We start from the raw sequence: 12,110 nt of genomic DNA on the forward strand, positions 1-12,110 counted from the left end.
AGACAGGTAATATGGGTTTTGACCCTAAAAGAGACCCTGTGATTTCCACAAATGAGAAGGAACAATAGAAATGTCAATAAACCTAAGTGGATCTTGTGCAGACTTTTATGAGTTTCTGGCAATAGGATATTAAGTCTTCTGAAATGACTGGGCTTTTTTTTTTCCTTTTTCTTTTTAGGCAGTAGGATTACCTAGAGTGACATAGCTAATAAGCATCTGAGGTCGAATTTTAATTCAGGTCCTCCTGACTCCACGACTGGTGTTCTATTTAGTACACCACCTAGCTGCCCACAACTGAACTTTCTTTTCTTCCTTGAACATGATACTTCATCTCCTGGCTCCATGTTTTTGCTCTCACTGTCCCCAGATGTAGAGTGTTCTTCTTCCTTACCTTTTTCCTCCCTGGCTTCCTTTAAGATTCATCTCAAATTCCTATCTTCTGCAGGGACCTTTCTCTCTGAAATTATTTCCCACTTATGGTATATCTACCTTGTACCTAGTTAACTTACATGCAAGAGTGTGCTAGCAAATGTTTAACAGTTGACTTTTTCAAAAGAAGTGTGAACTTCATATTTTAAAGTTTAATCTCTATTAACATTTGCATCTTTTTCAACAAACCAATTTACAAGGCAAACAATTGGCTGTTGAGTCTGTAAGTGCTGAATCCTTTCTTCACATGTTGTCTCCCCCTAAAAGGGAGCTTCTGGAGGGAAGGGACAGCGTTTGGTCTTTGTTTGTATCCCCAGCAGTGGGCAAAATTCCTTGCATGTTTGAATCATGTGCAACTCTTCTTGATACCCTTTGGGGTTTTCTTGGCAAGAGACACAGGAGTGGTTTGCCTTTTCCTTCTCCAGCTCATTTGACAAAAGAGGAAACTGATAAGTGACTTATCCATAGTCACACAGCTAGTAAGCTCAATTTGGACTCATGGAGATGAGTCTTCCTGACTCCAGGCCCAGCCAGCCCTCTGACTATTCTGAATATACCCAAACTCCGTTCTGCCTGGCACCTGCTGCAAACATATTCTGGCCTTTGAATTTTGATTTGATGAAGCTAGGGAGGGGCTGAGGGGCACAACCAGGAGGTCTCTCCTTCTGTCCTTACCGGGACTGCTGGTCGTGAAGGTGTCAGTGTGGAGTTCAGTTTCCAACAATGAGGACAGAAGAATTATACTCTATCTGGATGCAGTGGATAAAGGGGCATGTGACGGAATTCTCTTAGTTGGGGGGAGTTGCTTTTACTTTAGGCCTTATAAAAGGGGGCTCCCCAAACATAAGAACAATGCTTAAGCTAAGCTTCTATGCTTTTGAATTATTTGGGATTCTCCTGAATTCCTGATTATCAGTGTGAGCTATCACATAATATTGCCCAGTTCAATCATTCAGTCACCAAACATTTTTTAAAACATCTATTATGTGCCAGGAGCTGTACAAAGATATAAAGAAAGGCAAAAACATGATCCCTGCCCTCAGGGAGCCCACAGTACCTTTACTGAAGAGACATGTAAGTGACTATGTACATAGATAGAGAGTAAATTGGCAAAAATCTCCGAGGCAAGGCCTGAGCAGTTGGAGGCTTTACCTTCCAAAGGAGAAGTTTGAGCCTAGTTTTGAATACTTAGCATCACAAATCCTAAGGCTTCCTTGTTTTATTTCATTGTTTGGATCGGATCTGCCTTGTCTCTACAGCTGGATAGTCATGTTCTCTTTGCCATGGTGTCCAGTAAGATGCTGGGCAAGGAGCTGCGATTACGAAGAGAGCTGTACCTGACAGCCCATGCATCCAAAAAATGGCATCGGAATGACTCACCTGGTGGCGTTTCCTTTCTGTATCTGGAGAATTCAGAGAGTGGCTCAGCAAGCCAAGCTCTTCTCCACTGGTTCATGAGCATAGATGGCTTTTTTTTTTTTTTTAAATCAACAAATTGTTATTGATCTTCTACTATGGGCAAAGTATTGTGCCAGGTTATCTCTTGGTGCAGTGGGCAGGTCTGTAGGTGCCTTCATCAAAGATTCTTTGCTTTCCATTGTAGCAAGAGAAAGGTTACTGTAGGTTATAGGAGGAGGCCTTTCAAACTCTTTACCAAAATCTATTTGCTTAGGTTTGAGGGCTGAGCCAAAATCCCAGGCTTAGAGGAGAGGGTTCTCTCCACACCTTCTACATGTCCTCGTGTTAGCAACCAGAAGGGTGTCATGTAGATTAGCTCTGGGGAAATTAAGTAGTAGAAAATAATAAAATTTCACTTTGGGAAATAATTTATAAATTTATTTAATTTACAATTACAATTTAAATTACAATTACAATTACAATTAATTTACAAATATTATTTTATATTACCCTTACTAGAATACTGGGAAGTAGGTGCTATTATTATTCCCATTTTACAGATGAAGAAACTCAGACTTGCCCAGGGTCAAACAGCTAGAGTCTGAAGTTAAACTTGAACGCCAACCTTCCTGACTTCAGGTCCAGGGCTCTGTGTACTATGGTATAATCTGGCTGCCATAATCAAGTTACTTTTTCTTCTTCCTTCTTCTGAACAGACATGGCCTCTACCATCACACCTCGAGAATGTAAACTTTCCAAACAAGATGGGCAAAGCTATGGCTTCTTCCTCCGGATTGAGAAGGACACTGAGGGTCACCTAGTTCGTGTGGTAGAACCGGGCAGCCCAGCTGAGAAAGCCGGCCTCAGAGATGGCGACCGCGTCCTCTGTATCAACGGAGTGTATGTGGACAAAGAAGAACACTTGAAGGTGAATGAGACTTATAGGGATTCCTATTCTCTCTATTCTTAACCTGTGAGCTTATAACCTTGCGTAATGTATTCCCTGCCCCCAGAGTTCTTGTTCTGATGAGGAATTATGTTTCTGTCCTGTGTCTCCATCAGTCATCTGAGGCAGCTTTCTCTCTTCTCCCTCCTCGAGATCTCCAAAGCATCATAGTTGAAGCTGCCTTCCCACCCAAGAGTTCCTGCTTTTACCAAGAATCACAAAGCTCATACCTACAATCACAAACTACTTTCCTCCCCCACTAAATTTTAGATTGCTTTAAGACCATAACCACTGAGTAAACTAGATACTCAAGAGTGGTTCTCCTCTAGGAGGGCTTCTCTGGGATGGAATTGTCTCATATTTGCTACGGCCTCTCAGGACCAAAAAAACTCTGCTAGGCTGAGTTTTGATTTTGTATCTTTAGGGATAATTCCATCTGTTTGCTACTTGGGGTGTTAGCAAGGGCACAAGCTAGGACAAGAAAATGCATGTAGAATGAGAACCTGAGTCTCTCAAAGAAAGATTTGTTCTTGTTGCTCACTGAATCTCTTCTTCATCTCAGGTTGTGGATCTAGTCAAGAAAAGTGGGAATTCAGTGATATTCCTGGTTCTGGATGGAGTGTCTTATGAACAAGCAATAAAAAAGGGGATAAGCCTGAAGGAACTGAGTCAGAGCCAAAAGGAGTCACCCCCAGTAATGAATGGGGTAGCAGGAGCAGGGAGCCAGCCCCGGCTGTGTTACCTGGTAAAGGAAGGAAGCAGTTATGGCTTCTCTCTGAAAACTGTGCAAGGTGAGTGCACTGAGCCAGAGCCTGGTTTGGGAACTTTGTTATGCTTCCTGGAAATCTCAGGTAGAAAAGCATTCTTCACACTTGTTCTGTTAGTTTGGTGATTTAATTATCTGATAGCTGTTTCTTTCCTGAGAGACTTTAAAAGAGAACAAATACTTGGATTCTCAATGGTCCCTTCTGTTTTTCTAAGAGGTTATTAATTAATTACCTTAGGACCCTTTCTCTTGGAAGTTCCCTGACTTGAATATAACTGAATAGTTTATGTTCCATCTCTTTAGGGAAGACTGGATTCTCCTCTATAACCATTTTAGGAGAGTGGGTGATTGGGACAGTCATTTCTTGGCCAGCAAGATGTTTTATGTTTTTCTATTCCTTTCCCTCTTGTGTACATATATACTCTTATACTAGATTAGTGCACTTTACTTTTTATGGAAATATGATTGGTACACTGTCTTCTGGGCAAAATCTGGTAATGTTGCAGTGTTTGGGCTCGTCAGCTCATGTCAATAGATGAAAGAGATTGAAACATAATATTAATAGGCTCCAAGTTGCAGATTTGATCTCCTTAAGGGATAGTTAACTTCTTCCATAAAGGGAAAACTCCTAATTTTTATAGTCACAGACTCTGAATCCCTCCCTAACCAATTATTTCATAAAAACATTTGGGGGTAGGCTTCATGGTTAATGTCCAATTATATTCAAATTAGTAGATTATATGGTATTTGTTTTAAATCAAATGTCTATTTAACTAGACTTATTAGTGAATCTTAGCATATTGATATGAAACTTAATTTAGCTTAATAAGCAAAATACTGAAAACTTAGTTTTATTATTTTTTCATATTCAACACCATTTTGATTTGTTAAAATGACTCGTGGGCAGCGCACATGCCATACATTTATCAGCTGAAGCATATTGGCAGAAAGATATGTCTCTTTCACACTGTTGACAGTGGTGTCAGTGACTGATGCATGTTGGCCAGAAAAGACCATCCTTTCCCCAAAATCTCCACCTGAAGACTATGCTTTGCTTCATAGTTCTAGATTTTTGCTTCATTTTAATGAATGCACACACACAAAGAACGACCACATCTCTGGCTGTTGGGTTTGTGTCTGTGTAGCTTCTCAGAGAACACTTTTTGATTTAGTTTTCAATTTCTTGGTTAATCAATGGGCAGGGTGCTTCCTGGATGAGAGTCTTTGGGGTTGGCTGGCATCTGCTCAGTGGGCTTTTTGTCAGCCTTATAGAAACACGCTTTTAACCAATTCCATCATAATACACTTCAGAAAGATGATCCTTCCTGGCCCCAACAACAACAGTAATTGGATTTTTGAGAGGTAGTTTATAGTGTTGATTGATCCATCAGCAACAATCGTATTTTTGTAGTTTATAATGTTGATTGATTTGTCAACACATTTTCTATGTTCCTCTTGTGGCTTAAGCATTGATGGATCCAAGAACTCATTAAAATGAATAGACGACATGGGATGTATGTGAGTAGACATATATGGGAGATGTCAAAGTAGTAATAAGTTCTATTAAGAGATTGCATATGTGAGGTGAATGATTGAGAGTGAGCAGTCAAGGATGATAAAGATCATGATTTTGAGATTAAGTAACGGGAGGATGTTCATGTCCATCAACACTAATAAGGAAGTTGGAATGAGGGGAGAATTTTGGGAGAAAGTAAGTTTTATTTTGGATATACTGAGTTTGAGTTGCCTAAAGAACTTTTGTTCAATGTGTCCAAAAGGTAAATGATGATGCTAGAGTAAAGTTTAGGAGACAACTGGAACTGATATGTAGATTTTGGAACCATCTGAACGAAGAAAATAATTGGACCCATGAGAAGCTAATGAGATCACCAATTGGGATACTATAGAAGGATAATAGAAATGGGCCCATGACAAAATCTTGGGGGAACACTTATTGTTAATGAGCATGATATGAATGATCCTGCAAAGGAGACTAAGGAGGTAGAAGGAAAACTGGGAAACGTGCAATACAGGGATTAAGCATCTTTGTTCAGTGCATTCTGTTTTCTAGTCATAAGATTCTTAATTACAATCCAGTTGTATTTTAGAGAGGATCAGGAATTAGGAGCAAATCAATGAATATTTGATTGCCCCTTCTTTGCAGGGTTCTAAGCATTGTACTGTTTTGTATAAGTTTTGTTTTTGTTTGCTAAGAAAGAGTAGATTAATCTTAATGTTAAAAGATGTAAAATTGTATTTTAACTTTTTTAAGTGAAGTCTCTTCATTTTCAGATTTTAGGACTTCAAGGTATTGGTGAACCAGAGTTGTACCTTCTGCTGCCTGGAATGAATTGTCTTCATTTCTTTCCCCTACCTCTATTTTAGGTAAAAAGGGAGTATATATGACTGACTTGATTCCCCAGGGTGTAGCTTCAAAGGCTGGTGTGCAATCTGAAGACCGTTTGATTGAAGTGAATGGGGAGAATGTGGAAAATGCCAGTCATGAGGAGGTGGTGGAAAAGGTATTGCCCAGTTTTGCTGAGTTAGTATTTGCTACTTTTATCTCCTCTTCTTTGTACTGGTGACAGGACTTGAAAGAAAGATGTCAACCAGAATGGGTTAAGTACAGAAGGAATTTTCATGCCATCAAGGGACAGACTGATGAGTATCATAGAAAAGTAACCTGGCATAAGATATTTGGCCAGTTCCATATCATTTTGGGTCCACAGGACCTTTCCCTGATGCCGAGTTTTTTGACTGGCGAGAATTCCTTAGAAATCAATCAGATCCACCACACTGCTGCTTTGCAGACACCTTCATGGCAAGTCAGTGCCCAAATTCCTTCTGTATTTCCCTTTTCTAGCTCCAGCTCTGGGACCAAAATCCTCTGAGGACACATACCCAAGTTTATAATAGTATTGAATGAAAGCACAGGAGTTACATGATACCTTTAATTTTTTTTTTTTTATATTTCCCTGAGAGATGTATTCTGTAAAGTATCTATTGGGAGATAACTTTAATTTTATCTAGCTGGATGTCTGAGCAGTATCCCTAGATTCCCTAATTCATTCTGATTTGAGAATTCAATACATATTTAAATAGTAGGTCAAATTGATCCCTGAAAATCTAAACAACTTTCATATAACTCAGATAAAATCCAAGAAGAATCTAGTCAAAGTCAAGCTGAATCAATAAACTCTTATTAAGTGCTTACTAAATGCCAGGCACTTTGCGAGTCACTGGAATGACAAGAAAAGGCAAAAACAAACCCTGCCTTCAAGGAACTTAAAATCAAATGGGATAGACCACATGTAAACAACTATGTAGAAATGGGATGTTGGTTGTTGAGTCATTTTTTCATTTGTCTGTGACCCCAATGGGGATTTCTTAACAAAAATATTGGAGAGGCTTTCCATTTTCTTCTCCAATCCATTTTACAGATGAGGAACTAAGGTAGACATGGTTAAGTGATTTGTCCAGGGTCATACGGCTAATAAGTGTCTGAGGCGAGAGTTGAACTCAAGAAGATGACTCTTCCTGACTTCATTCCTGGGGCTGTATGTGTTATGGCTCTTACCTAGCTCCCCTCAAAAAGAAATATATAGGATAGTAAATTGGACCTAAGGCACTAGCATTAAGGGGGTCTGGCACTTCCTCTAGAAGGTGGGATTTTAGCTAAGAACTGAGGATTTGACTAAATTTCTAAGAATCTAGGATTTTACAAGGTGATTGTTATGGTTAACTTTTCCTTGTTCCAGCATGTCTTCTGGTCACTTGATATTGACTTGACCTTTTCATGTTGACCTTTTTCGTACTGACCTCTGTTTATTTCTATTCTGCTCTAATCAGAACAATTTTTTATCTTTGCATGAGGGATATAACCGGAAAAATAAAAAAAAAGAAAGTTTGGGAGGAAGGTAGAAGGTGTAGAGCTAAGAGGCAAAAGGAGAGTAGGAGAACATAGCAGTGCTCAAAGCCAGGGACCCCTTCTCCACGGATCCCCTCTGATCTGTCCTCTATAATTTCATCTGCACGCAGATGTTAGATTGTGAGCTCATTAAGGTCAGGGACTGGCTTTTACCTTTCTTTCTATCTCCTGGGGTCGGCAGGTTGGAGTAGACACCATAAATATTTGTCGACTGACCTCAAAGATGGGAGGAGCAAAGGGAGGAGATAAGCACTCACTAAGCTCCTACTTTATGCCGGGCACTTCACAAATATTATTCCATACGATCCAGACTGAGATTGCCTAAAATTGCTTTGGGAACACATAGTCAATTAGCAATTGAATGCAAATTAAATTCAGGATTTGAAGTCTGTGATTTCAGTTTTATCCCTTATAACACCAGCATCTCTAAATCAGGAAGGCTGGAATCAGGGATTTACTCATTCCCTAACTTGGAAGATAGTCCTAGGACTATGTCTGTGTAAACTGTGTCTGTACATTTAGAGAGTCAGTCTATGGGACATAACTTTCTCTTTCATTTGCTTCTACAGGTGAAGAAGGCTGGAAGCCAAATTATGTTTTTGCTGATAGACAAGGACATGGACAAATACTACAATGATCATAAAATTAAAGTAAAAAGAGACACAGCCAGTCTGGTGCTGCTTCCTCACAAGCCCCGGATTGTGGACATGACCAAAGGAAGAGATGGCTATGGGTTTTATCTGAGAGTAGGCCCAGGGCAGAAAGGTATGAAGTGTCCAAGATTCTTATGCTCAACTGTCTGATTTTTTTCTGTCAAGTTCTGGCCCCCGGGTTGTGTCAGGCAATATGGGGACACTCTCTGAGGACAGCTTGAATAATCCTTAGATCAGAGGAGAGTCCAATACTAGGGATCACTATCACAGTGGATGTTGGGAGTTATCCAAGGCTGAGGGTTAGGAGGGCTTGAATGGCAAAATAAGTGGTGGTATGGACTCAAAAAAATAGGATAATATAGAGCTGAATGTTCACCATAGGGTCAAGATTAGAAAAAGGAGAGAGTGGCAAGTGCAGGGAAGATGGTTTGAGAGAAAATTGAGGAATTAAGGGATTAGAGGTCATAGGGTGAAGTACTCTTCAGTTTGGTACAGGAAGGCAGAAAAATGAATAGAAAGTCAATAAATGATGGCAGATAAGAGGATTTTAGAATTTTTGGATATGAAGAGAACATTTGTTAGTGATGGCAAGAACAAAAGTATGACTCTCTTCATGTATGACTGAGGTGGGACAGACGAGTAGATTGTGGGAAGTGAGTAGGTTGAGGAACTAAATGGTTAAGGCATTTCAGGAGGAGTCAAAGTATATATTGAAGTCCCCTAGTATGAGGCCATTAATATCAATTTAAACTAATTAAGCATTTATTAGGTACCTTCTATGTGTTTATGAGAAAAGTATAGTGACTGGAATGCTGGATTTGGAATCAGGAAGATGGAGATTTCAGTCCCACCTCTAATTCTTGACCATCTTTTTGTGTAGCGGAGTTAGATCATGGAAATTGAGTAGGTTAAGGAACGGAGTGATAAGGAAGCTTGAGGGAAATTCAGTATGTATTCTGAAGTCCCTAATATAATGGCAGGAGTTGGAGAGGAAAGAAAAATTGTGAATTAGACATTAGGCTACAAGAGGGAGGTCTGTAGATGAGCAGTACCAAGATCTTGATTGGAAGGTAGATATGAATTGAGTAAATTTCCAAGGAAGAAAAGTTACCGAGTAATGGAAGCAGAGGGAGAAACTAAAATACCAGTGTTGAGTATTCTAGCTCCCCTGCCTTGACCAGTGAACCAATGAGCGAAGATGTGATCAGTACATGAATGGGTGGTCAAGGAGATATGTTATCTGGGGGAGCAAGGTTTCAGTTATAGAAGACTGAAGAAATGAAAGAGGAAAAGATTTAGGATAAAGGGGAAGATTGTTGTCTATGGAACAGGCATTCCAGATGGTGACTTTTGGTTGGAACTTTGGGGTGGGGAGGGTAGAACGATGTTGGGAATAATTGGGTGGGAGGTAATGGAGCATCTTCATTCTCTGCTCTGTGACCTGGGTCCATCATTAAGTGTTTCCATGTCTCCGCTTAACCACTTGTAAAATGAGGATGGCAATGACCGCCTTCTCCAGTTGTTTAGAAATTTAAAGCACACAAAGTAATAGGATGTAATTGAAATTTTCCACCTCAACACTTTCTTTTACCTCCATAGTATCTTTCCTTATTAAAGGTTAAGCCTACTATCTCATTGTGAGATTTCTGAGCAGAGATAAAGGTTACATGTACTTCCCCATTCAGCAGAGTTCCCCCAGGAATGATGGGGAGGATGGGCATTTCCCGAGGGTATTACACTTCCATGCTTTCCCTAATTTGGAATGAGTAGATGGAAGGAGGGAATAGATTTTATCGCTGAAAATCTCAAACTGTGGCAGTTTAAGAATTAATGCAGAGAGCCCTTTCATCCTTCTCCATACTCTCATCATCCCCATAGTTAAAGCATTTTCCCAGAAAGAGAAGAACCTTTCTGATTATTTGGTTTATGGGGAATAGGTCAGATCATCAAAGATATAGATTCCGGAAGCCCAGCAGAAGCAGCCGGTTTGAAGAATAATGACCTGCTTGTTGCTGTCAATGGAGAGTCAGTGGAAAATCTGGATCATGACAGCATCGTGGAGAAGATTAAAAAGGGTGGAGATCAGACCTCCCTCCTGGTGGTGGACAAGGAGACCGATGCCATTTATAGACTGGTAAGTGACAGAAAATAATGGTCCAGGAACGATACTTGCTTCATAGTTTTCATCTCATCCCTTTAGAAATTTTTCTCAATTCCCCTGAATGACTGTGCCTTCCCTGTGACTAATGGAAGAACATGATGGAGGAAAAGGAGAGAAATCCAATGGCATAGGGACTATATGGCAGACACCTGGTTCTTTTTCCTGAGGGTGGGCTCTTTGAAGCATTCTACCAAAGGTGATGGAACACGGGAACCATTCTTTGGTTTGAGGAGGCGGCTTCTGGTGGGTGTTTAACCCTGTGGTTCTTTGCTGCTTAGGACAGATATGGAATTAATCTTTCTTCTCAGAACAAGTGGATTAGAAATGGCAGAGGTCGCCATCAGATCTACTGATTGTTACTCACTTTTATGTGAACCTACTCATTCTTATAGGTTCACAGGTGAATGATGGTGTTAGAAGACAACTACAGGGTATTTCTAGTGACTTTGAAAATCTTGGGGAGAAAAAAGACCCAAAGGCCCAATTGATGGTTTAGGTTTAATTTGTTATTGGTCATGACTTTAGAAGCTTATTGCTGAGATAAAGCACTTAACTTATCTGGGACTCTAATTTTTCATCTGTAAAATAATGTGGTTATTCTTGTTGTTGCATTCAGTTGTGTCTAGCTCTTTGTGACTTCATTTGGGGTTTTTTTGGCAGCAATACTGGAATAGTTTGCCATTTCCATCTCCAGGTCATTTTTTTGCAAATGGGGAAACTGAGGCCCACGGGGTTAAGTGACTTGCCTAGGGTCACACAGCTAGTAAATGTCAGATCAGATTTGAATTTAGGAAGATAATTCTTTCTGACTCCAGGCCTGGTTCTTTATCTACTGTACCATCTTGCTGTCCCATACATAATTTCCACTTCTCTTATTCTGATACCTCTTTTTAGAATGGAGGTGACATCAAGTTCTTTTCAATTATTTTAGTTATTTTTAAAGTAAGCTTTTATCGATAATTTTTGTCTTTACTTCTCCTACATTTCCTACTGTATCCTTCCCTCTCAGGAAATAGTCACTTGTTTAAAAAAAAACAAACCCTAAAAAATGGGGAAAAGAGCTTAGCAAAACTAACATAAAAAATCAGATATTATAGTCTTTTACATTCATAGTCATCTCCACCTTTGCAAAGAAGTAGTGGGTTGGGGAGTGTGGCTTTTCATAATCTTCTTTGGGGGCCAATTCCTTGTTAAGGGGTTCCCCAGAGGGCCAGTCAATGGTGTGCTGACTTTCTAGGGTCCTGAGACCCACTAATGGTGATTAATGTGTTTTGTTTTGTTTCATTTGTAACCAACAAACATGCGTGACTAAATATGTCAGGAAGGAACCCAGAAAATATCAGAAATGAAAGGGCTTAAGGGGGATATTTCATCACTGTGATCAATTGAAGGCAGGAGGTTTTAATGACCAGCCATGTTTCCAGAAGGCCAACAATAATATTTGCTTAGAGGTAATAGATTCAAGGTACAGAATGGGACAGATTCCTTGTACTTCGACATGGACATAGAAGTAAATTTTTTTTTTTTGCTTGTTATAAGGATTTTGTTTCTATCTCATAATTAAGTAAAAGATATGAAAAATATAAGGTCTCATTATGCATTAAAAAAGGCATTTGATTCAGTAGAACAAAATGCTGACTCAGGGCCTCCTTTGTAGCCAAGTGACTCCCATTCATACAATGAGGTCATTCAGAATTCCTTGGGAGATGACTGATAATAAACACCAGGTGAGACAAGGAAGATGTAGCACAGAGCACAGATGAAGGAGAGACTGAATGGACAGGGATGTTTATGGATGCTCCTGTTTGTGGTTCACATTATGCTGACCT

The 12,110-nt window shown here is 39.8% G+C and overlaps 1 protein-coding gene across 1 annotated transcript in view; it reads left to right on the plus strand.

Moving 5' to 3' along the window:
• Positions 1 to 12,110, plus strand: part of PDZK1 (PDZ domain containing 1) — a 30,796-nt gene that overhangs the window by 13,496 nt on the left and 5,190 nt on the right. Inside the window, exons 2-6 of the mRNA XM_051992841.1 lie at positions 2,544 to 2,755; positions 3,336 to 3,564; positions 5,925 to 6,061; positions 8,037 to 8,232; positions 10,058 to 10,254. Coding sequence (XP_051848801.1) covers positions 2,546 to 2,755; positions 3,336 to 3,564; positions 5,925 to 6,061; positions 8,037 to 8,232; positions 10,058 to 10,254 — 969 coding nt within the window. The 5' untranslated portion in view covers positions 2,544 to 2,545. The remainder of the gene's footprint in view (positions 1 to 2,543; positions 2,756 to 3,335; positions 3,565 to 5,924; positions 6,062 to 8,036; positions 8,233 to 10,057; positions 10,255 to 12,110) is intronic.

The sequence above is a fragment of the Antechinus flavipes genome, chromosome 4 (assembly GCF_016432865.1).
Source record: "Antechinus flavipes isolate AdamAnt ecotype Samford, QLD, Australia chromosome 4, AdamAnt_v2, whole genome shotgun sequence".
In the NCBI taxonomy this organism is placed as follows: domain Eukaryota; kingdom Metazoa; phylum Chordata; class Mammalia; order Dasyuromorphia; family Dasyuridae; genus Antechinus; species Antechinus flavipes.